We start from the raw sequence: 26155 nt of genomic DNA, 5'->3' as shown, positions 1-26155 counted from the left end.
TACATACACACACACTCATAAATGTAAGAATTTTTTGACAATGTAAGAAAACATGCATGATATAACAGAGAACAAAGTTCTGAATCTCCAAATTAGAACAAATATGTGATTTTGGACCTCCTTCGGCTGAAGGTCCTTCATCCAAAAGATAGGATGGTGATCAAGTGATTTTGGCTGAAGCCACGTCTGTGAGGAATAAACAAGGGTCATTTGGTGATATCACAAGTCCACAGCAGAGAAAGACTTAGGGTGGAAGTCCACGTTGCAGTTTTTATTGAAAAACATTTCCATCAATATGTTTTGGACAAAACTTTAAGTATACATAAGTGCAAATATGTCCTCCTTTTGCAATAAGCAAAGCTTAGTGTGTGAATATACACGACTATCAATAAAATACTTAACAATGTTTTTTAAAAAGCCAGAACGTGTGAGAATCTGTCATAGGAGCATACAGCTGACACAGAGGTCACTTAAATATAAACTAACTAAACAATGTAAAACGATTCATATTGGACCGACAAAGAGGTTCTGGTGTAAAGGCTAGGTTCGTTAACACTGAAATGTAAGAATCAAACTTCTTTTTAGTGTTGTTTATATTGTGTCTATGAATTAAGTTGCGTACAAAGAAAATGCTCGTGGATACTGCACACACCGGTGATTGGTGACGGTCAGGCGCCTTCTTTGTGAGTGTGGAAATTTCAATAAAACAACACAACAGTCAGAAATTCAATCACCTGTAAACATTTCCAGGCTGAAAAGAGTCCAGTTTTAGTATATGTAGCAGTCAATGATATGGTCGGTGTCCTTCTCAAAGCTCCCAAATTTGACAACACCAGACTGAGGTACAGTGAGATGAAACGAACTGCTCAGGGAAAACGCAATTCACTCCATTAAGTGGGAGCAGCATTTCGAACTCCGATCTCCTTGATACAAAGTCAGCTAAAGAAGTTTCCACTAACTCCAGCAGTGCAAAAGGACACGCCCAAAACCGGAGAAAGAACAGTTCCTGTGTGCTGTCTCTGTCTACCGCCCAAAATGTCAGTTCTCCAGGGACAGAAGAGGCACCCGAAGGCTGCTGCAGGAGCTGGCCCCTCCCTCCAGCGGTCTGTCACTCACTGGGACGTGTTGTCCCACCCGTGTGACGCAGCAGCGCCGTTGGTTATATTATTATCAGGGCTCGGCTCACATCACGCAGGGCTTGATGTCCTGGCACATGCTTTGGTGGTGGTGGTGATGGTAGTATGATCCGCTCGCCGACGGGTGGAAAGAAGATATCCCGTTAAAGTTCAGGACGAAATCTTTCCTGTCGCAGACTGGCGATGAATGGTGCTGGTAGCGCTGCAAACCCACTGCGAAATAAAAAAAAACAGGGTCCGTCAGGTTTTGGCGGGAAATAGCAGTACGTGCGTCTGGACATTTAGTCCTTGCGTTTATAGGCAGTGTTTCACAGAACAATGTGCATCGTTCACAACAACGGTAATTTGTTACAAGTGCGCACTTACAGTGATTAATTGAGTTTCGGAAAATAAAAAGCAATGAAAAGGAAAGTAAATTTCAGATGAGCATGAAATACATTTAAATTATATCAGGGACGGAATAATTAAAGAAGGAACAGGTGAATTAATGCAAGTGCATCGAAGGGAGACAAGGGACAACAGGGGGGGTTTTGCTACCGGCGTGAGAAAGCTGGAGGGAGCGAGCCTGTGAATACGAAAACGCAAGGCCAAAGGAGGCTGAAGTAGGAAACCGGCACAGAATTTATACTGCTTTGCGAAGAAGACACTGAGAAAACAAGCATTAGCGACGCAAATAGGTTTAGCCATAGAAAACCTGAGAGGTTTTTTTTTTAGTTAGCAAATATATGCACTAAACATTGCAAGTGTAAAAGTAACAAAAAGTAAAGATACCGCTGTTAAAAAATGGTATGCAGGTTTGCAAAAAAAAGTTTACAATCGTTCATTGTAAGTATAAATAAAACAACAAATTAAAGCAGAACCTTACCTACCAGCCAGCGCACCGAAGTGGACTATTGTTTAGGCAGATGTACAAGAGGAAAGAGAGTGAGAGTGAAGTAGCAGCAACAGCCAGGGAAAATGAGTGCAATGTTTTTCGAAAAAGAATCAAGGACAAGGGATCATACGCATGTTTTATTAAATAAATCAAAAGAGCACTTGCCTGCATCCTGGCAGGAGCCTTCGGTGTTCCCTTACCTGGAAAAATGACCAAATGAAGCAAAGCATGCTGCCTTATTAGGATCTAGGATGGGCCTAAAACCAGCGTTTACTTACAGTGAGACACTGACAAATGTATTAGGTAAGGTGGGAGTTTGCTCGTGCGGCCTCACAGTAAGGGATGCCACTGCACTTTTTATGCAACGTTTTATATTTTATAGATTTGAAGTGTCCAATTTTAAAACCCGTTTTTTTGATCGAATATGGGATCAAGACATGACAGGATGCCATACGGTTTTCACATGATATGACATTTTTAGATGCGACTTGTGTTTGTGGCAGATTTTGGATGATTTTGTCTACACAGGAAATGACTACTGAATGTTAGAGGCAATTGTTTTATATATTTTATGTGGTGTAAACAGAAGGATTGTTTTAAATGTGCGATGTTTTAAAGACTAAGATCTAAATAAATATATTTTACTACCTACCCACCTATTTTGAGAAAGAAAGCAAATATTGAGACTAAGCCCCAGCAGAGCAGACATAAACATGAAGAAGGAAATGAAACCATGGCAGAAGGTAGATGGGACTGAGGAGCCGAGAGAACAGGACAAAAGCAAAACTCGGTCTTAGCTGGATGAATGAAAAAACTTACATAGCTCCCACTTGGGATGAAAGGAGACAGCTGGAGAGCTGATTCTCAAGAGAGGGAAAAATGAATGATTTAAAAACTATCCACCTACTTAAAGGTTCACCTTCTTCTCAGTTAACCCTCACCTGCACTGTCTAATCCCCTAAACACTTTCATAGAACTGCACAAAATAATCAAACAGGCCGCACTTTCTCTGTGCACCTCCACACATGCACACACACCTTAAAACCTTTAACTGAATCCAATTTCAAATGTCCCTAATATAACTTCATACTGAGAACTCAATGAATAATAGGCTTACCAAAGAACTAGTAAAAACTTGAGGCCCAGATTTATTATAATTTCACACGATGTACGGCAGCAAGGGAAGTTGCTAGGCTAAGTTGGATGAAAGGAAAAGAACAGAATAGCACTACAATTATAGATGTAGCGCAGTCTGCTCTCTCCTAGCGCTGGAGCACTTAGGGCTGTGTAGTGCCAGCCCTGGCACCCTTGCGTCATGGCGCAAGAGGGCCTGCACTAGTCAGGATAATGTTTGTTCAAGAAGGGGTACCTTCTGGCACAAAAACTAACCTATGAAGCTTATTCCTCTTTGCATGTCTGCAGAATACAGCACACATGCAGAGTGGAAGTGATCAGGAGGAGAAAGAGTTTCCTTTTCTTTGAGCCAGCCTGGTGTAGGCGCGGCATTTTGGTGCTATCCATGTTTACAAGCCTTTGGAAAGAACGGTACGACCAAGCTCCTCTCATATAACGCCTACCTGACACAAAGGTAATGCAAGGCACTGCTATGCGTTGCGCTTTTTTTAAAAGCCTCACAAATGTGGCTTTGCGTGGCTTTGTAAATCACAAAATAGATTTTTGCGCTAGGGCTGTGCCAACGAAGTGACGCAACCTGATGCAAATCTTGGTAAATATGAGCCACTAGGTTAACCTAGTTCAGTTAAAGTACAGCTAAAAGAATTAAAAAAAACACTCCAAAATTGGGTTCTGCTAATTATGTGTATTTCTATGTGTGCTGTTTAAATCACATTTAATAAGCTGTGGACCTATTGATGAATATACATAATGTATTTATTATGAGCAATAAAATAACTGTGCATCGGTACTGTGATTTATTATTTATATTAGAAATAACTTTTCACCAAAACACAGCAATGAACCTACACCTCATTTTAGATAGTCTGGTATTACTGAAAAAAAAACTGCATTAGCATTTGCGCCGCCTTTCAACGCTGGTTTAGGGGACTTCTTGTGCATACTGGGAGGCATTTATAATGCCGCAGTTCTTGTTCTCTGCCCTGGTTGTTTGTTAGATTGCATTTGTATAGCGCACAATCTGCCCTTAGTCGCTGGGTATCACTTTCCATTACAGACTACGGTTTGCATTAATGTTCTCTCTAGAAGAACTTTGGTTATTTTATTCACAGAAATGTGGATCGAGGGTGGATAATTAGAAAATGGATTTCTTGTCAACTGCTTTTGTGTTATTGCTAACTGGCACGAGAAGAGGGAGATCTATGCTCTCACATTAGTTCACCCTAGAGATCTATCAGTTTACCAGACTTCCGATCTATCAGTCTATCAAGCTTTTGGTCTTTCAGTCTACCTGCCCATCGGCCTTCAAGTGTTTTATATTTCTTTCTAATCTGTCTCTGTTGATGCTCCATTTTCTTTTCACTCACGAGAATTATCTCTTTTGCGCTCTCTAATTCTCTGAATACGTAATGTGAAAATAATAACTAGTTTTCGTCCAATTCTTTATAGCGTGGAAATATCAGATTCTGGTTCACAAAATCATAATCTTTGAATTTTTCCAGCACAGACCGCACTTAAGACAGCGTAAATTCCTCTAAATATGAAGACTTGTCCAAATCTGTAAGAATCAGATATGGATGCAGGAAAAGGCTGTTTTTTCCCCAGAGTCTGATGGGACAATGCAAATGTGACTATCGACAGTCACACATTTTGTGAGTGAACGTTGTGGCGATTTACAGATGTTTCCAGTGCTAACGGTCACTTGCAAAAAGCAGGAGTACGTGTTGCCTCTTCTGAAGGACAGTGCCCCAGACGCACCATTTTTTCAGAAAATGATTTCTTCATATGTTAAAAAGAGAAAAAAATGTGCAATTGCACAATTCCCCCAGCCCTTTGTATCTGATTTTTCTACTTTATGGGCCGTCCACATGTACAAAGGTTTGTGGAGCTGGCATTTTCCTGAAATCTATGAAAGTGAGACTTCTCTGACCAGTGTCAGGCACCTTTGTGGATGCCAAACATATGGAAACCTACACAGATCATAGGCTTATGCCTAAACGAATATTTCCTCATTTTATTCAAATCAGGCTTAAATTAATTATTCGTCATCCGCACGTCTGTCAAACTGAAACTGACTTGAGTCTATGGTAAATGCTAAAATGTAGGAAAGTATTATGTCTGGTTATACTGTAATTGCAATTAAATAGTGCTTAGTACCCTAGATGAGGTGCTGAAGTACTTTGTGCAAGTAGTACCACACACCAGAACATAGGGGTATTGGTTAATCCAGTGGTTATTAGTTAGTACTGTTTCTTTTATTATTTTTTGGGATTAGTGTTACACTTTCAAGGAAACCATTCCATACATTTACTCCAATTTCCTTGGGGTACATTAAATTAATAGGCGTTAGATGTGTTCATAAGGCAGGCCCACCAACCCCTTTGTCCAAAGTACTGTCTGTGCCCGCCCATCTGTATGGTGACAGTAGGGCAGACCATGCCAGGCAGTGGTATTATTATTTTTTGTGGTATTGAGGTGATATTGTTGCTGGGGTACAGGTAATAAGTGGCACTGGTGGTAATCTTCGTGATACTGGTGTGGCTGATCTAACGTTCACATGTTTGGGCACATTTCATAAACAGCACACGCTTACTTATCAAATCAGGACAACCTCGACCTGGTACATTTTCCTTGTGTTCACAACACAACAATTCTATTTTTATGATAGTTAATTTGTTGTTTTGGGTCTTCGCCAGAGCTAGTTAACCACTTAACAGTAATTAGCAAACATACTAGAACCGTGAAAGTAATACCAGAAAAGTACATTTATTCCAAATCTTTCTCAATTACATGGGTATTTATTCTAACATGATCTATGGTTTGTCCACCCACCCAACCCTGTCACCTATACTTTGGTCAGAAACGGGTATTTTTCCATTATGAACTGAACAAAATGTGCGATCTGAACACCAGATTATCTTTCACAATCTAAAAAGAAGTCAGGGTAACATACTTTATATTTGTATACATGTAAATATATGAAAGAAACACTAACCACCTTTGTTGTGTCATGCACCTTAGTATTCAAACCCCTTTCTCAATTCATGAGATAACTATTGGGCTTTTGTTTACGAGAAGTTTGCACAGGTGCGTGTAAGAGGCAACACAGTATAGTGCTGCACATGTGGGCATTTAAAATGATTAATAAACTGATGCTGTGTTTTGCATTGCTTTGTGTTGCGTAGGACACATGTAACTCTTTAGTAAGTAAAAACCTTAGTAGCGTCAAAAGGATCACTAGAACGCAGTTAGTTGCGTCTATTGTAGCCTGGGATGTAGCTGCCCAACTGAACCTTTCTTTAAAAAAGGCATTTATAATTCTAGGAGAAAGTTTACTGTTTATCCTCCTTTCCTTCTCAAATTATTTTCCAAGTGACACGTTAGTTGTTGGAAGAAACCCCAGCATCTATTCTAAGTAAGCATGCTTTGGAGATGACTCATATAAATATTTCAGTTCTGTAACACAATCAAGAATTGGACTTGTTCTGCTCTGCGCATATTTAAAGTAGTGTACAATGGTAAAATTGTTATTTCTGGCTTGGGGTACAGGCTGATGCAAATTACTCTCCGTTTTACACAGTTCAATGTAAAATCTAACGGGATGTTGTGATGTAGTGTGTTGTAGAAGCTTTTTAGAGGTATTGATGCCTCACTGGTGTCATAGGGACTGGACACACTAATGGCCTTCTGACCCCAGCTGTGTAATTGTACTCTGTGTCATCATTCTCTGTCAACTCAGCCTGAAAGCCCCTCTCCTCAATTATAACCCTTGCCCTATGAAGGTGACACCATCCGATTCTCTGCTTTTCCTATCCCCCGACCCTTTACCAGTAATACACAGACTCTCTTCTACTTTACTTCTCTCAATAGATCATAGATCTGCCAACTGAAGCTGCTTGTTCATCCCTGTCTTAATAATGTACCACATCATGACAGAGATAATTTACTTTTCTTCATCTGCTCCCTTAACAAGAAATCTACATCTTCCATGCTGTTGTAATGTCTCACCCTCTACACAAACTGTTGGTGTTCACTTCGACAGTAAGGTGAAATCATTGACTGCCGTAAGCTCAGTCACTGCTGCCCACTACAACCTACTCCACAATCACAAAATCTGCCCTCCTCCCAGACTATTCAGTCATCCCCAGTCAGTTTGAGCACCACAACCACCCCCACAGACTGGTCAGCTTATTGCATGCTCTTGAAACAAAACTCAGTTTTATCACCTGCTTCCGGTGGAGCTCTCCCAGATCCAAATTCTCGTGAACCCGAGCAGGTTACTTTCAATATATCACTAGTTTGTATACAAGACTGCTGCTTAGGCCTGTTTACATCATCTCCCATCCTCATTGTGTGTTATCTACCACAAGAGATATTTCCATCCTTGTACAATGGGCTCTCAGAAGGAGAATTGCCAATTCCAAGCACCTGCGTGATAGCGTGAAACCACTGCCTTTGCAGAAAATCTCCACCTCACTCTACCATTGATCCTACTGGTTGTATGCATGGTTCCTACTTTCTGCAATAGCATTAAAAATATAAAACATTTGCTATATATAAATGGTTGCCATACTACATTTCGTTATTCCATACATGACAATGACTACTGTACACAGCGCACAGGGCCAAGGCCCTCAACAAACAAATATGTACATGTACAAGGATAACGAACACAGTCAAGGATTTGCAAAAACTGGTCAGATCACATGGATCCCTCTAATAGGTTGCAGAAGATTTAAATCATATATTTTAGAAGGAAGGACCAAGGATTATACAAAGGTAAAAGACATTATGGTTCACTAGTGCAGTGTACCCAACAATTTACAAAGTCGCTAGGCAAAAAAGTACAGCACATCTGAATCAGTCCTTAATTCCGTATAGGTGCTACACCACACAGCACCAGCTGCTCGAGATCCTACTACCTAAGCAGAAAAACATAAGAAAAAAAAACAGTCCGGAAGCACACGATTTACAGTCAATAATCCATTAAATCCGTTAGATCCAATGTATGAAAGGAAAGCCTTGATGTAGTATAACAATCTTCTTTACTTAGTTCTGATTTAAAACCCATCCAGCCAATGTGTTTCATTCGAATGAACTTCTTCAGTGCTGTAAATGTCAACATGTATATAATTATGTACCTTCATTATTAAAAAATACACACAAAATCTTGTTGATTTGATGGATTTTGGACAGTAAATCGAGTGCTCCCTACCTGATTTGTTCTGGTGCAGTGTACCCAGTATGCATTCATTGCAAGTGCCTTGCAGTGATAGGAGACACCTTCTTTTATGAGATCCACAGAAGTCTTATGGGACCCGCAGACAAGAAGGGAATTGGCCAAATAGAGGCATAGTAACAGCAGGACAACAGAGTTAGAATGAGGCTGACTTCAGACAAGAAGAGTCCCATGGGAAAACAAGGAGCTACAAAAGCAAAGGCCAAGCAGGAGAGATCTATCTTCAGTCCTGTGTGGACTTTTTAGAAAATCCACCACACACACAGTCTTGTGGCTCTGATTTAGCATTTCTATGTATGTTTGAGTGATGTGATTTGTCATGTAAGGCAATGTGAATTACCACTGAATCCTTCATAGTGGGCCTAGACAAGCATGCTGAAGATCCCACTTGCTGAGGCACACAGGATGGTATCCCAAGTTTGGTAAACAATCCTTAAACATCTAAAACAGTGGTTCCCATCCTTTTGACTTCTGTGGACCCTCATTTTATCACTAATGGATCCCAGGGACCCCTGCTGAATCATTATTGAAATCTGGGGACCCCCTACTAAGTCAGTACTATAAACTGGCGACCTAATCTGTTAATATTATTTAATTTCCTAAGCAGACGCGGACCCACTGAGGAGGCTTTGCAAACCACTGATCTAAAATGATTCACATGTTCTTAATGGCTGACATTGCTTTCCTAGGCAAGATATGGGGAACCAGGAGATCCATGTTCTTCAGTGCTACAATTACTAGCAGTTAAACTCAAGTTTAAATTGCTTGGTTTAAAAGGTAGATTATCCCCTTCAGTAATGAAATTGCTGTTCTTTTTAGCAAAACCTATAGGGATTCTGGCAAAAAGTGATGTGGGTTATTTAATTGATTTATTTATTTATGTAGTGTACGTACACCTATCATACCTTGGTGTTCGGGGACTAACACTCAACCTTTAAGGGAAAGATTATCCTTACGTCAATTGCTTACGAGACTCATAAAAATTCGGAAAAGTTTGCAGAGCTACCGAAAGAGCTTTCCAGAGTTGCAGGACCTAGTACTATGAAATGTCTTCCACTGCATCTGGCCTGCTTAAAGCACAGGACCACAATGGGATGTTGATTTTAAGATCTTAGAAATCTTGTTGTAAAAATTCAACCCTAGCCTGATAGACATCCTGGAGCACATTGCAAAGCATGTTGAACTGAATGCATTGTTTTGAGTGGCAGCCAGTACAGACCCCACCATGCTGCTGAGCCAAGGTTGGACTGTCTGAGCCCACAGACCACTCTAAATGCCAAGACTTGAACTCTGAAGTTTGCTGATGGCCTTCATCAGCCGCTCCAGGTAAATGGAATTACATTGAGAAAGTACACACTCTTTGACCACTGTGGAATGCACGGAAGGGGCAGAAAAGGAAATATGTTATAAGGGAGTTTGAGCTGAAAGACTGTGCATCCCAAACATTGTTCAGTTGGCTGTCAAAAAATCAAATCTGAGAAAAAAATTAGTGTCATTAGCATAGGAAAATGTTTGTAGGAAGAAGGACCATACTAACTCCACGGTGGTGGGATGCAGATTGAACAGAGCAAGAGAGTACAGATCTTTCTAATACACTGGGCTGTAGATAAGTTATTTCAGCCCTGAACAGAGGGAAATCGACCACTTGCGATCTGCTGGGCTGGAAAGAATGAACTATTTTTTCTGGCCCCTTTAGTCCTGTGTCCCGGAAACTTGTTGATCAAAATGTAAAGATCAGGAGTGTTGAATGTGGCACAAAGAACGACCAAAGGATGGCTCCTTGGCCCCCACCACCCTTGATTGTTCAAGAATAAGCAATACCATGGGGTCAGTAGTCGGTTCAGATAGAAAGCCTGTCCATGCCCCATCCAGAAGACCCTGTTTTTCCAGACATCAACAACCACTGTGCTAAATATTTTTACATCACTTTTGAGATGGCAGAAAGCAAGGGCATGTGGCGATAGTTGTTGGGAGCTGCTGAGTCAAGACAGTTGTTTCTTGATTGGGGGGGGTGATGATCCCCTTTCCGAAAGAGTTGCCTCATCTGAAGCCAGGGAGAGACTAATAGGTTTACAGACAGACCAGGGACAAAAAGATTGCCACCAGAAAGGGGCCGTCAGGAGTCCAACATTTAAGCTCCTTAGAGAGCACAGTATTTTCTCTACTGACATTGGAGGCAGAACCCCAATTAGGCTAGATCACAGTTGATAACGCCTGGTCAGACCCCACTCCCACTACGCACCTTGCCCCAAACCCCACCTGAATACCCCTAACCAGCTGGTTCCATGATAGTTGGATATCCTCAAAGAAAAAAGTACCTCTGCTGCTAAAGAGGGTACCCAGATGGTCGCACAGCTATTGTGAGGCTTGAACACTGGAGAGACAGTATGGAGTTTAACAGAAACAGCCTTGTGATGTAGAAGAATTACTTCTAGATGTTGGAGGCCCTACAGAAGTGAGCAGTGAGCAGTGATAAAAGTTGCTTTCACATCCTGCAGCCTGGATGAACCAGTCAGCTGGGTTTGTGATCAAGGTGTTTTCTCCTAGAATAATATCTGAGCCAGTGGCGCTGAGCTTGTCTGCAGCCCAGTCTCAGGGGTTCAACTCAGGGGTGAACCTGACACTGGGGTATTTCCTCGAGGTGGCTATTGTGAATGTACCTACCAGGGTGAATATATTAATGACACATCCTAGTAGGTCGTATTAGACAGTCAGAAGTCATGACACATTCCTGCCCTCCATTATAACTGTTAGCCTCTGACAAACGCTCAATAGCATTCTTCCACTTTGATTTCCTTAAACAGCATTCACTAGCAGAAAGATGATAGTTGACTTGTTTCTCTGGGGGGTCAATCAGAAAAAACCAAACAGTGAACTGTCCCTGGGATCGAATGAATGGCTGCCTGGTCAACATCCCCGGCTGGGAGAAAAGAAGGGTGAAGCTGTGCCAGTTGGCATGGCTGGGCCTAATTGACAGTGCTCTAGCGTTTCCGTGTCGTCACAAAATCAGCATTATTGGGATCGTCGCTAGACACTCGTATATTTAAATCGTCCAAAATAACATTAGCACTGGTAAAACAGAGAAGCCTGTCTCCGGTGTCTCAGGCGTCTGCCGTGAATGCACGACTGAGCATCTTTTCGATAAGACACACTGGCGCCATTTTGGATGCTAGATTGTAAATGATGCTTGAACTTGAACGGTTTTAACTTTTGTATTTGCTGCAGATGGAGTTCTGAATTATAGAGTTTATGTTTTCAAAACACTTGTAATCAGTAAATCGTAAACTTTTCTGAATGATAAATATGTATACTTCTTGCTTGTGAACTGCAAACGATCTACGTGCATGAATAAGCATATTGAGCGGGTAAGCAAAGATTTTGCAAGATGCTCTTGCCCGAATCAGTCGTGCAGTGTGTGTGCCAACGCTAAAGAGAGTAATGCCCCTTCAGTCCCATTAACCTAGCTCTAAATAGGTCCTGCAACACCCTTTAAGGTGGTTAGATAAAAAACTGCAGCTACGTTTTCAACCAACCCATGGTTATAATGACCAAATGTGAAAACCAAGGCCTGGACATTCCACAGATGTATGTAACAGTGAGCAACCACCGGGAACTAAAAGTAACTTTTACAGCCAGTATTAAGTAAAGTGCTTTCTGCTAGCAGCTACAAATCAATTCTGCACGGGAAGACACAAAAGGCTTACATCCCTCTGTTCAGCCAGCCCTTTCTAAAAAACAAGACATTTGCTAAATTTTCTCTAATTCGTCGGGGCCGATAATGAAAAATGAGGAGTGACCTAGCAAAATCAAGACACTTGATCAGTCCACCCACAGTGTGGTATCAAGACCATCTGTGAGCTAATGATAGAAGACCACATTATGAAGGCAAGAAAATCGCTGCACTGGCCTCCAATAGTGAGCAGAATCCATGCGTGCATCACCTGCATGTCCTGGCAACTGCGAAACGTCAATGAAACCAAGCCAAAAAACACTTCAGAAAAAGCTCTGCCGAGCTCCCCAACTGCCCCTTTACCTCCAAAGACTGCTGGAGGTTAACGTCCTAAATCATTCAGATTTGAAGTTCCTTACTCCTCACACTACTACACCTGCCCATTCTGTCCTCACAGGAGGTTGAAGACATGGCTGTACTCTGGGCGCCAGGTTAGGTTTAAGGCCTGTGCTTACAGATCATCATGTGTTGGAGAGCGATGTATCAATCAAGGCCCAGAATTACAAACCCTTTGCATCTGGTTTGTGCTTCTTCTGTAATGGAGACCCTAGGCCCCTTGCTCATATTTAAATATAAACCATACACGCTGCCCAACAAGTAAAGTTGCTGCACTGCGTTGCTTCAACAGGAGAGAGCTAAACAGCGCCATATCTAGAAAAGAAATGGTGCTGTTCTGCACTCTCTCAGCTGGTTCACTATAAGCTGCCATTCGCCAACAAAGACACCCTGGCACCATAGTGCAAAGGCCTCCCCTATACTGTGGTTAGCATAGTTTTTGTGAAGGAAGGGGTCTCTTTCTGCACAAAAACTATGCTAAAGGGCAATTTCCTCTTTGAAGAATGCAGCAAACATAAAGAGTAAAAAAAAAACAAGGCTAAATAAAAATAGTTCTTCTTGTCACGCCAGCCACAGGGAGGTGCAGAATTTTGGTGCAAATCCATATCTGCAAGTCATTATTATAGATATGGATGTGCATCATAATCCATGGGTGGATGCATGGAAATGCCCATGCACCAGCCATGGAAAGCTTCCCTTCACACAAATTAACGCAGGCAGCACATTGCACTACATTGTGTTACTTTGGACTACAATTCAAAGGAATTCGCGATTTGCGTTGGATTGTAAATACCAACCCAACACTCTGCATGGGATCTGTGTTTAAAAAGTAATGCAAATCTGACTCAAAGTGTTTGCAAATATGGAACTTAGTTCTTCCCTCACCGAAGGAAACAAGAAGCTTTCCTTCCCAAAACTCAAACAGCAGCAGTGTAATAAAGAACTGTATCCTGGCCGTGCCAGTACCTGTGGTTATGTGGAGAACATTTGAGAACGAAGAACAGAAAGAGTAGGAGACTGACATACCCATATGCAGGTGAAAGGATGGCCTGTAGGCAGAGCGGAAGGCACACAGCTTCAGAGACATATAGGGGCAGTAACATGCAGGCGAAAAGGACAGCATGACTGAGCTGCAGTGCAGGGAGCTGGGTCACCGCAGCAGTAAAGTGGAGATATCTTTGAGTCCTCTGCGTTGATCCACGTCTGGAGTGACAATTCTGACAGCTTAGTGACTAGGTGATTGATTCCCTATCTACCCGAATCTCCATGATACCTCCACTTTCTATAAATTCCCTTTTATATACTTGCATCAACATATTCAGTGTCAGCACAAAACGTAATTTTTAAACTATTCTATGTGTGGATGTGTGCATATATATTGTTCTTATATAGCCCTCACTGTGGTGGCCATCTGCTTAGGAAAGAAACTTACAGGGAGCTTCCATGAATATGGCATTTAACAGTAGTCAATAGTGATTTTCATCACTCTACAACCAGGTCTGTCCATTTCATATCTACATTTCTGTTGATTGTCTGACACTCAATATTTATATAGCGCTTACTACTCTTGACGAGGCTGCGAAGAGCTTTTCAGCAAGTAGCACACTACACTGGAACCCAAAATGGATTAGTGGTGGATTAGTACAGCAAAATGTGAGTTAATTTGAGTGATGGACGTGCAAGTCTGTTACCTCGATTGAATAGGATAATGTAGGAATAGAGGAGGGAAGAGTCTAGAAAGTTGTCTTTGGGAGATCATAGTAGTAAGATAAGATTTGGTGTGAGTAAAAGTGGAGATGGAGGAGCGTAGGTTCCAGAAAGGGATTAAGGAGATCATAGCAGTAAAATGAGGTTTGGGATGAGATAAGATAGTTATCTGTGGGTCTTATGTTTCGAGGTAATGATTTCAATAGTTTGGCTACTTAAACAGAGAAAGATGTACCACCAATGTTTTTTTCTTGTATGGTTCAGTTTTGAGGTGAGATACCAATCTGGTAGGGAGGTTCCTTTGTTAAATGTATTTGGCGATTTTATCCCTGATGAAAAGAGGTCCTGTTCCATGTATTGCTTTGTGGGTGATACAATGCCGATGCTTACCTACCAGTCTATTGATCCATTCACACACCATTGTCTATGCACTTATCCATCCATGTTATTTTTTCTTATGTCTGCATACCAACCGGCCTATTCATCTACTCACCCATCCCAATTGATTCACTTATCTCTCCATCTATGTCTGTTATTCTCTTATGTCTGCCATTCATCCATTCACACACCTGGTCTATCCACTTACCCACTCATCTGTTTATCTATGTTACTTTTTCTTATGCCTGCACATCTGCCAGTTGATTAAACCATTCACACACTCTGGGCTATCCACTCATCCATCCACCTGTTTATGTAACTCTCTTGTGTCTGCATATCTATCAGTCTATTTATCTGTTCACACACTCCGGTCTGTTCGCTTATCCATCCATTAATCTGTTACCCTTCCATGTCTGCATATCTACCACTCTATTAATCCATTCACACACCCCTGTTTATTTACTAAACTATTCATCTGTCTGTCACTCTCCTTCTGCGCCCCCTCTATTTTATAAGCATATATCTCTTCAGATTTATACAACTATGCACTTGACCCTATCCATATGTTTATGCCTATCTACATCTAGCTATGCACTCCACTCTAGCCTTATATTTATGTCTACCTGTATGTATCTGTGCATTTCACTCTATCCTATGTATGCCTAGGTACTTATGTCTAGCTGCGTCTATCTGTGCACTCCACTCTATTTATCCATCTATTTATGCCTATCCACAAATGCCTTTCTACATCTATGCACTCCGCTCTATTCATCCATATATGTATATCTTTCTTCTTCTATGCATGCACTCCAACGTTTATCCATCTATTTATGCTTATTTACATTTGCTTATGTAAATATATCTGTGCACTTCAGTCTATTTATCCATTTAAGGATGCTTATTCATGTAAATCTATCTTCATCTATGCACCCTACTCTAGTCATCTATAGATTTTATATCGTTCTATGTGCATCTGTAGACTCCACTCTATTTATCCATCCATTTATGCCTATTTAATTTTGTGTGGCTGCATCTATATATGCACTTCCCTCTGTATGTATATTTATTTATGCTTATCCAAGTAAGTCAATCTTCATCTATGCACGCCATTCTATTCTTCTACAGAGTTTTTATCTTTCTACATGTATCTGCGCACTCCATTCTATTTATCCATCTATTTATGTTTATTTATGTAAGTCCAGGGATGTGGAATTTAATAAATTACCTCCTTGTCCATGGGACAGGTCGCTTTATAAATCTACTTGTCCTATAAAAATAAAATCTACTTGTCCCTTTGGTGCATACAGTGCAGCGACAAATTATGGCAGCAATCTCATTATGTAAGAGCGCTGATTTTAGCCTCCCTGATTATGCCAAGGTTAATACTATAGTAGCACTTGAATACTAACAATTTCAAGTCCTACTATAGAAATGTCCTTATTTTTACACCTTTCTACAGGTCTACATACTGAGGCTGGAGGAAGTAGTAAGCAAGAGTTTCAGGGCTTGAATGCCTTTCGAGTCTGTGCAAACCTACTAAAATTGATGTTTTAAGGATTTATACCAGCTCTTTTCTTATCTTTTCTCTTACTGAGAAAGGATGGAAATGTACTCCTGTAAAGGGCAGAGGTAGAAGTTCTTCCAGGGTTAGGGAAAAAAGTGGTTGGAGGGAAAGTGAACTTGTAAACGCTTAATAGATTTTCACGTGAGCAAATCTACACATGCATATTTGCTCAAGCTAAAATATAGTTCGTAAGTATGTTCTAGGAGTACAATTTCCTGGTCTACTTCTGTAAATTATTGTGAATTCATGAAAGCCACTAATGCAAAGACATCTACCATTTGTGCAGTTTTGTGACTTCCTTTAAGAATTCGACCCCCAATTAGGTCTGGCATGAACTAAGACAATTTTTAAATTATAATTCTACTTCTCTCTCTATCCATCTATCGGATTGCTTTACTGTGAGTAATAGCATTCCGCTCTTCCACAAGGAGTATATTGGCACACATAGTAGTTTTGTTCAGCACTAGGAACTACTGTGGCAATATGTGCTTTTTGAGACCAAAAACATTTTTTTTTTGCTTTTTGCCAATGTTTGTTACAATGGTGGGGGCCTGGCAGCTCCCACAACAATAAAGTGTTACAAAAGACTTGTCAAAACTAGACACACATTGACAAAACCAAATGACTGAGAACCAATGTCGGATGATTTGGCTTTGCCAGTGCTTGTTTATTTTCATGTTATCCATAACCTTGTTGAAAATGATTACACTGATTTTCCATTATGAATGTTTTTGGTAATGCTAGCATGCATCAACACATTTTACTAAATGATGCTTCAAGGAAATACTACCTAAAACTTCTCAGTAATTTAGCAAAATGTTTTTTTTTTTTAACCTAGAACCATCATCAGTAGTGCAGTGTTTAGATTGCCTGCCCTAATAATAAAGGATTTGCATTAATGAACCATAAATAGAAGTTCAAACAGCATTAACGTAAGGACACAAATATTACCTCAACTGCAGACAGTTCCCTTCCCTGTAAACTGGCAGCCAAAGGGTTTGTGCTGAAGGAAGTTGGGTCTACTTGTCCCAAGGACAAAATAAACATGAATATTTGCTGTCCTTGACCCCAAACAATATGTCCTGGGGGTCGGGCTATAGGAATTCCACACCCCTGAAGTCTATCTTCATTTATGCACTCCACTCTATTCATCCATGGACTGTATATCTTTCTACATATATCTGTGCACTCCACTGTATTTACCCTTGCCTATTTAATTATGTCTGGCTTCAACTGTCAATACACTTCAATCTTCGTATCAATTTCTTTCTGATTATCTGCGTAAATCTAACCACATCATTCTACTTCACTTGATTTGTCCATACATTTATATTTTTCTACATACATCTGTGGTCTCTACTCTAACTATACATCTATTTATTCTTATCCACGTGTGTCTACATACATCTATGCACTAGTATTTCTCTATCCATTTATGCTTATTTATGTTTGTATATACATGATTCTGCGCATTCGACTCTATTTAGCCATCTATTTTTGCCTATCTACTTATGTCTGTCAACAAGCATCTATGCACATCATTCTAGTCATCTATTTATGGCCTATCTACGGATGTGTCTCTACATCTATTTATTGATTCAACTATTTATCCTTCTATTTATTGATTCAACTATTTATCTTTCTATATGTGTAGTAAGCCCTATATAAATGTTGCAATACAATACCTCTGTCTAAGCATTCAACTCAATGTATCTATGTATGTATTGCTTTCTAGTTAAGCCTCTCTGCATGTCCCATGCACTCCACTCTGTGTACTTTTGTCTATGCACCACACTCTTTACAGCTGTCACTTTGTCTTATTACCTGTTGATTTGAAACTCTATGAATATATTAACCACCTGAGTCAATCAGACTACAACTCAGGCCAGTGCCATCTTCAGGGCGGTGCAACCAGTGCACCGCACTGGGCGCTGACCTGGAAGGGGGTGGGGCACTGAACTGGGGAGAGGGGGGCAGTGTTTAGCAATAAATTATGATTTAAAAGCACCTGCTGCGGAGTTCCTTGTGGCCCAGCTTTCAGACAGCAATAAAAATGTCAAATTAACTCATCTGATTAATGTTCCTGCTAGAGAGAGTTCAGAGTTGTGTCTAGTGGCCGTTTTGACTCGCCATTAAGTAGCGCAAAGGGTTAATATGCCTGCTCAAAGAACAGGACTGTATTTTATGTGGATAGATAGGTGGACTAGTAAAGGCAGCCTTTACCAGCGCTATGGAGAGATTAGGGGCACTTTTGCCCGAAAATAGCGAGGGAATCCGTGGAAGTTGTTGGGGGGGGGTGTTTGGGGGTGGTGGAAAAAAGAATGTCGCACCTAGCGCCACCAGCGCTAAAGACGGCCCTAACTATACCTTTTTTTTTTTATTCAGTCTTTCGCCAATCCGTGCATCCGCCGATGTACCCTCCTGGCAGCCTGCCCACCGAATAATCTGTCCACCTGGGTATGTCTCTCTTACTCTGTTATAACATGTCACATGCGGATCCTGTGTTCTCAAAACAACTGCATGATCCTCAGAATTAAACCCTGGGTAAAGGCGGGCTGGCCTCAGTGATCTCTCTGGTCTGAGATGTTTTCAATTCTTATCGAGGCTGGGCGCGAGTAGTTTCCTACGACGATCTGTGTTCAACACTTACATTAGTAATGACAGCCGGCCTGCGGCCGAAAAAGATACAGACGGTGCCGCGACTTAGCGCCTCCGTAAAGGATCTTTAAGGGCGCTGGGGATGGACAAACTTGGGGTAAGGGAGAGAGAGGTCGCTTTCGCACCGGGCTCCATCCTGTCATAGACATCCAGGGCAGCGCACCCCCATGGCACTCCCCTCCCTCCACACCTGGCCCTGGACTCTAAGCGCTGCGGCAGATCACCGCTCCGCCGAGGGCCTTCAGCAGGCGCTGGAACCGCGGACGCCCGAGGTAAGCGGGAGACCTTCAGCACCTGGCGCCGTCCGTGGAGCAAGACCGTCAGAGAGGCATGGCACCCCGACCCCCTCGCACCCCGCGCCCCCGAATTACCCCTCCACCCAACAGCCCCCCCCCCTCCCCCACAGGGGGCTTCTGGGCCCTGGCGCTCAGGCTCCCCCCTCCACAGCGGGTCTCGCACACCGCACTAGTGATGAACGACCGTGGAGGTCCGGTCTGACCGTGGGGGTGCTTCAGCACCGAGCTCCGTCCTGCAATAACGCTGTCGAGAGGCAGCCAGAGCCCAGCACCCCCGGCCCTCAGCCCGCGCCTCAGGCACTGCCTGCGCACTAATCAGTAACTGGCGAGAGGGAGCCGCACAAGAGGACGTGTGATTGTGCATATTCCAATCCCGTTATTTCTACTGCATGAGGCTGGCGTGTGGGGCAAACACGCCTCAAAGCGCTGCGGGCGCACTATAAACGAATGACTCACGCTGCTGGTATCACGCACTATCAGAGTAACTGTTGGGGTGAGTGGCACCTGCAATACCCAAATACTGTCATCTGCCCTGACCCTTCAAATGGACAATGTCTCGAGAATAATTTGAAATTGTATTGTTTTTCATCAACTGCTGCCCAGCTCGTGTCATTGTGCCAAATAAATCGTGACCACAGAATAATGTTGTATGGCTGAGAGGTATGTTTTACAACAAACATGAAGCATTCATTATATGATTCCCGCGCTCGCTTCGATTTTGAGTCGGATGATCTTTTCCATGTAGGAAAAGCATAGAAGCCAGTATCTGACGAGAAAGAGGGACAGTTAACGGAGAAAGGCTGTTCCAGGTCCTACGCCTCACTGCTTATCATGCAAAGTAGGCTGTTTCACTGTCAGTGGCAGAACGCTTATATCGAGAAAAATATATTAGCAGAGAATACGTTTAGACTAATGTGTGTCGAGGTCAACACAGAAAACCGTACACATAATAGTCGTCTTTGCAGACCACATATATACAGTGACGTCTAAAGCCCCAACCCAGCTGGAAGGTCACAACAGAGTGGAAACAGGTGATACACAGGTCACTGGAGTCTCAAGCTTTTCACAGTCTTACTTTACAACACAGTAACTCCGATTACACCTAACTAAACCTAGCAACGACCCTTCGCCTTCTCCTGAGGTAATGACGCGTTCAAGTTGAGAGAATCATCCTCTTAGCATGAGTGCTCTCTAGCAAAATCTCTTTCACCCTGACCTTAAAGACTCTAAAACGGCATTAGGGGTGCTGGCACCCCAGATTCCCATGCAGCCGCTGGAAAGGATGTTTTTTTTTTGTTTCTCGGATTTTCGAATATCTAGTACAAGCGCTTCTTTTCTCCTTGAACTTTTCATTTCAATGGTAGATATGAGGGTAAGTTATGATGCAGGGCTTTAGAAGTGATGTGTCAAGTTGTACCACTGTTTTCTTTGGCCTGGTATGAACTGGCCTTGAAAGTCGGCGTGGATTCCACAAAACACTTGCTGGCTGTGGTCAATGAGAATGCAAGAGAGGGACAATAACAAGAACATGGACAGAATTGATCAATTATATATATATGTATATTTATCTGTTGCCACTGAGTAGTTATGGTCCAGCCACACTTTCCATTAAGAAAGAGTTTTTTCGGATTTGCTTATAGATTTTGACTTCCTGCAAGGATTGCCATTACATTTCGCAATTACACCCGTCAGCTAGATTTCATTATAGCAAGATTCAAGAAGATCTGTACAAAGGGAAAAAAGTTATGGGGAGTTGAAAAGCGTATAATTCCCCATTTTAGTTACCATTGAAACTTTTCCAAAAGATAGATTAAAAACCGCTGAACGGATCTAAACTAAACCTGGCACAACCGTAAAATTTTACCCTGAAAGCATGATTTGGAAAATAAAAAATATAAATACATATCGATAGATGAAGTCCGAGATTTATTTGCACCTACAATTGTTTCAGATTAACAACTTTTTTATATTATGGCCAGTAAAAACATTCTGGGAAAACGTCCACGTTGACCAATACTAATTGCACGCGCCCGTATTTGTTAGTGGCTTGTTTAATGCTTGCCTTCGCTGCTGGACTAAGTTCCCTTTTGTATTTCCATTGTACTTTAAATCCGTACTTGTTTTAGTGTCTATTATCTATTTAATTGTATTATCTGATAACACTGTCTTTGTCGTGAAAAAGCTTGGATGGTCCAGGCTGGCGGCTGGGGCCTTTGAGGATGTGCGGTTGCGAATAACTGAAAAATTGCCTCAGCCCTTCATCCTTCCCAGTTCGCTAACACCAGCGCCTGACAGCTGACTGACAGCGGTGAGAGGAAGGGGTTCGTGTGTGTTACAGGCCGAGGTTCCCACAGACCCCAGATGCCTCCAGCTCGCCTCTGCTGCTTCGGATGCTCTCCGTGTGGTCCAGCCCAGACTGTCTTTGTTTGGTTAACCCCCGAGACCCGCGCTGGAAAAAAAACACGAGCTATTTTCACATCTCAGGATATGAATCCAGCCCTTCAGGCTCCAAGTTTAAACCTTTATTATTCTGCCCGCCGGCGAAAGCCTCTGTTTATTTGTTCGTCTTTCGGGGCTTCTCTCTGCAGCGTCGGGAAGCAGGGGCTAGAGGGGGCTCCGGGCTGGAGGTGGCCATGCCGGGGGCATCCCGTGTATCCTGTGGATGCCGAGCAGCTCAGGGGTGGGGGCGGCCTGTGAGGTCCGCGAGAAGGGGCCATGCAAGCACCATTGTGCAAACTATACTGAACTGGTGACCGGAACCGGAGCGCCACAATCATGTAAAACGCACACATCCCACCTGGGCATATTTGGATCGTGCTGTTTTTTGTTTCTCTTGACAATGCTCTATCTCCAACATTTCCCTCTTGAAATACCACCCATGTGTATCTACTGAAGGCGCTAACACCCTCTCTGTTCTGATAAATCTCCCCAGTCGTGTACATCTAAATTGGCATCGAGGGACTTATGGAATGGAATCTCAAAAAGACGGTCTTGTTTTAAGGGGGGTGAACAAGATAAAACATATCAAATGAACAGAGGTGCCAAGTGCTGCTGGAGGGGAATAATGCATATGAATGACAAAAGTCGCCGTTTTATACGGATATTTCACTTAAACGGCATATAGCTCTGTTAGGTTACCAATGCTATCTAGGATAGAAAACATTTGAATATAATCTTTTTAGACAGGTTTAAAGGGATTCGGGATTTAAAACATTATCGTGCACAAAATATCCTGTTTTTTTCGATGACTACAGGTGGACAGGACTAGTCACTTTCTAAGAACTACTTGTTTTGACAAATTAAGAAAATGAAGCAATGTGTGATTATATCATTTGCACGGGGTGCCTCGATGTTGGCTAAAAGAGAACCAGAGATTAGGAATCAAGGTCTCTGGCTCAACAGCCGCGATTTAACCGCATCCGCTCCCTGTAACACACCAGACTACTATAAATAAGTTAATTGGTCCGTTTCTTGTAAAAGCTCATGTTTACACGATACTTGGTATAGGGTAGTGCGTGTGAGGAGTATTTTAAGAGCTCAACAATTGGGTGGATGAAGGAACCGGGGTACTGGGAAAATGAGAGGATGTCTCCAGGACTATACTGTTGGTCAAAAAGGGAAGCCGGGCCCACTGGTTCACGTGAATACCTTTCAGGCATGTGGAGCTCCGATGCTAGAGGGTGTAGAGAGGCCCGTTTTCCACTATGTGCAGAAAAGAAGTACTGAAATTAACATCTATTTAAAATCAGTGCATACAGATGTATGAGGGCAGGTCACACCGCAAAGAAAATGTATACGAGAGCAGGTCTCGCATAGTAAAGAAGCAATCTCTTTCCAGAGTTCAAGTTTGTCCTTACAGTAGAATTTTTCAAGATGGAAAGCGATGACTGAATACATTGATCTATAAATGGCTGGACAGATGACGGGGGAATTGGGGAACTGAAGAACGAACTGAGTGTGTGGCTACATGAATTCATGAAAAAATAATGAATGAGAAGGGATTGCATGGCTGTGCTGTGAATGCATGAACAAACGGGAGCAGGGATGAATACAAGGATGCGCGAATGAATGAGATTGGGTGCGCTGCGCATCATGGCCTGATTGCTGAAGGAGAGACCCTGCAGATAAAAAAAAGTTTATCATTAATAAAGCGACCCGCTCACGGCTGCAGCAGTGACTGACCTGAGAGCTCGTCCCTGGTGTTCTGGTGCAGGTAGCCCTGGTCCAGGGAGTAAGGGGACACCCCCGAGTGCACCCCCGTCGCAGGGGCGCCACCAGGCGGCAGGGGCTGCTGCTTCATGTAGGCTCCGGCCCCCGCGGAGCTCCAGTGCCCCGGCGGGCCGGCGTAGGGCGAGTGGCAGTCCATGGCGCCGGCCAGGGCGGGCGAGGAGGGCAGGGGGCTCCCGCCGCCCTCGGGCAGGTAGTCCCCGCCGGAGGGGCAGCCGGCCACGTAGCTGGAGCCGGGGCTGGGGGGCACGTGGTGCGCGCCGCCGAGCCCCTCCAGGCCCACGGAGCCGTAGCCCCCCGAGTGGCAGCCCGGCGGGGCCGAGGGCGCCTGGAAGTCGAAGGCGCCGAAGCCCAGGCCGTTCACCACGCGGTAGACGGCCGCGGGCTTGAGCGCCTGGCACTTGCGCCGGAAGCCGCGGGGCCGGCGTCGGAAGGAGCCCTCCTCGAACATGAACTCGGAGGCCGGGTCGATGGTCCAGTAGTGGCCCTTGCCGGGCCGGCCCAGGCCCTTGGGCAGCTTGACGAAGCACTCGTTGAGCGAGAGGTTGTGGCGCACCGAGTTCTTCCAGCCCTGGTAGGCGCCGCGGAAGAAGGCGAAGCGCGCCTGCAGGAACTGGTAGATCTCGGCCAGGGTGAGGCGCCGCGCCGGCGCGCTCTGGATGGCCATGACGATCAGCGCGATGTACGAGTAGGGCGGCTTCTCCGGCCGCCGCAGGCCGGCGCACGGCTTCTTGGGCTTGGACGAGGCCGGCGGCTCCATGGGGGCGGGAGGCGAGCTCGGCGGGCCCGGGTGCGCGGCTCCGCCGGGGCTGCAGGGCCGCAGGGGGGCCCGCGGGGGCAGGTGCTGCTGGTGCGGAGGCTCGGCGGTCATCTGGAGGAAGGGCCCTCACCCCAACACTGCAGACACTCGACAGACCACGACCCCTGTCTAGCTAGCCCCTCTACCCTGCAGACCAGTTCGCCCCTGTACTGCCTACACCCTGGGGATAGAAAGCCCGAACCACTAGTCCTGGAGACAGACTAGGGCACCCCTAGGCTGCCTACACTCTTGGGGGCAGAGAGCACGACCCACTGCAACTTTTGTGCCCTGAGGAATAAGCTAAAACCTATATTGACACCTACCTCCCTGGGGACAGATAGCACGACCCACCGCAATCCTTGAACTCTGGAGCAAACGGACCTACTCCAAATGTAAACCCCGCAACTTGGAGAGCAGAGGTCACCCCTGCAGTGCTTAAACCCTGCAGCAGAGACCACGACCACTGTAACTCCTCTATCCCCGACACTAGAGAGCTACACAGTCTATAAACCCTAGCCCCAGGGACCTGATGCCTACACCCTCAAGGGCAGAGAGCACGGTCCACTGTAGCTCCGGTACCCTGTAGACGACAGTTACTCCATTTGTAACCCGTACCTCTAGAAAGCAGTGGTCACCCCCTTATCTCCACCCCGGGAAGGGGAGCACGCACCCCTCTGTAAACCCCGTACCACAAGAGCGGTGAACTACTCCATTTGTAAACCATGCCCCCGAAAGCAGCCGCCACCACTACGTTGCCTACGACCTGGGGCTTGAAGAAAAAAGGGTCCAACCCTACCCTCTGCAGATCCCGATTCCTGGAGAGAGCAAAGCACTACTCCGCCTGGCACATGGTGGCATGGTGTGACGAAATACTGCCCCCTGCACGCCCTCCGCCTTGGATAGCAGAGTATAGCTTCTGTAAACAATCTTCCCAAACCGGCTAAAGGGAAAGTAGGAGCTACTCCGCCTGCAATTCCTCGCTATAGAAAGATGGACAGCGCAAGCACTGTCTCACTGCGTGCAGTGGAAAACCACGTACGACCCCGTAGATACTGTGCCCTAGAGACCAGAAATAGTCAGGGGGCCTGCGGAACACTTAAATGTAACCCCATGCAACTCTTCTACCCTAAAAGCCTTCGAGAGCAGAGTTTGAACCCTCTGTATCCTGGAGTGCATAGCTCGCCCTTATCCTTCCTCTTTTAACGTGGTCAGCCGAGCAACCCTTCTCTTTCCCCCAAATGCTATCTTGAATACCAGCGATCGCTATAGACCTCCCATATACCCCATAAAATATCCAGTGTCCTGGAGACTAGATGATAGCCTCACCCCGGCAGACTTCGTGTTTGGGGCCGGAAATCAGTCCTGATACTCTGCTGTGGCCACGAGAGCAACGGAGCCCCCCATGGTGTGCTCTGGAAAGCAGACACGCACGTTCTCACCCCAAGTCCTGGAAAGCACAGCTCGCCCTTATCCCCTTCGCATGTCCTCTGTCCGGAAGAGCTGAAGCCCAGATGTTAAATGCTTCCCGAGTGCCAAGGGCATCCAATCCCCCAGCGCCGCGGAGTCCTGGCGCGCCCGCTGTCCGCCGAGGAGCTCTGCAGCCAGTGAGGGCCAGGGCGCGCAGCTCTGAGACGAGGCACTCCCACTTCTGCACAATCTGCCGGTCAGTCGGCCCTCTGCCGGCCGCGAGGCTGCTGCTTCCCCTCCCTAGCTGTGCCCAAGCTGCTCCCAGCGTTTCTAAGTCTGCAGCGACCCCCACCTGGCGACCATCTTACCCCCTCCCTCGCCCCCGCCTAATCCTTTAAGAGGAGGAAACCGGGCGCCCCTAAGTTCTGCGTAAAAGGCTGATTAGCCAAACAACTCTCGCCCACCTATCGGTTTTCAGAAACCTCTCGCCCGGACCCCCTTGAATCTGTGGGAGAACTCGGCAGTGAGAAGCTGAGGACCACCCCGGACCCGTCCGGCCGTCTTGTGGACTGGGGGCGCTGCAGCGCCACCAGACCTTTCAAGCTGCCTCAGCTCAAACGCACGCAATCACCCCATTTATCAACCCCCAGTGGACAGTTTAATCAACACA

The 26155-nt window shown here is 44.4% G+C and overlaps 1 protein-coding gene across 1 annotated transcript; it reads right to left on the bottom strand.

The window, feature by feature from the left end:
• Window positions 1-250: 250 nt before the first annotated feature.
• On the bottom strand, window positions 251-25838 carry FOXF2 (forkhead box F2). The gene is made up of 2 exons (XM_069217842.1): window positions 23235-25838; window positions 251-1349 (listed from the first exon to the last, which is right to left on the bottom strand). The coding sequence occupies exons 1-2, from the start codon at window positions 24148-24150 to the stop codon at window positions 1183-1185; spliced, it is 1083 nt and encodes a 360-aa protein (XP_069073943.1). The 5' UTR covers window positions 24151-25838; the 3' UTR covers window positions 251-1182.
• Between the last annotated feature and the right edge of the window lie 317 nt (window positions 25839-26155).

Source organism: Pleurodeles waltl, chromosome 2_1, assembly GCF_031143425.1.
Source record: "Pleurodeles waltl isolate 20211129_DDA chromosome 2_1, aPleWal1.hap1.20221129, whole genome shotgun sequence".
NCBI classification, from domain to species: domain Eukaryota; kingdom Metazoa; phylum Chordata; class Amphibia; order Caudata; family Salamandridae; genus Pleurodeles; species Pleurodeles waltl.
Note: the sequence above shows the minus strand (reverse complement) of the source record. Positions and strands in the feature narration are given on the sequence as shown.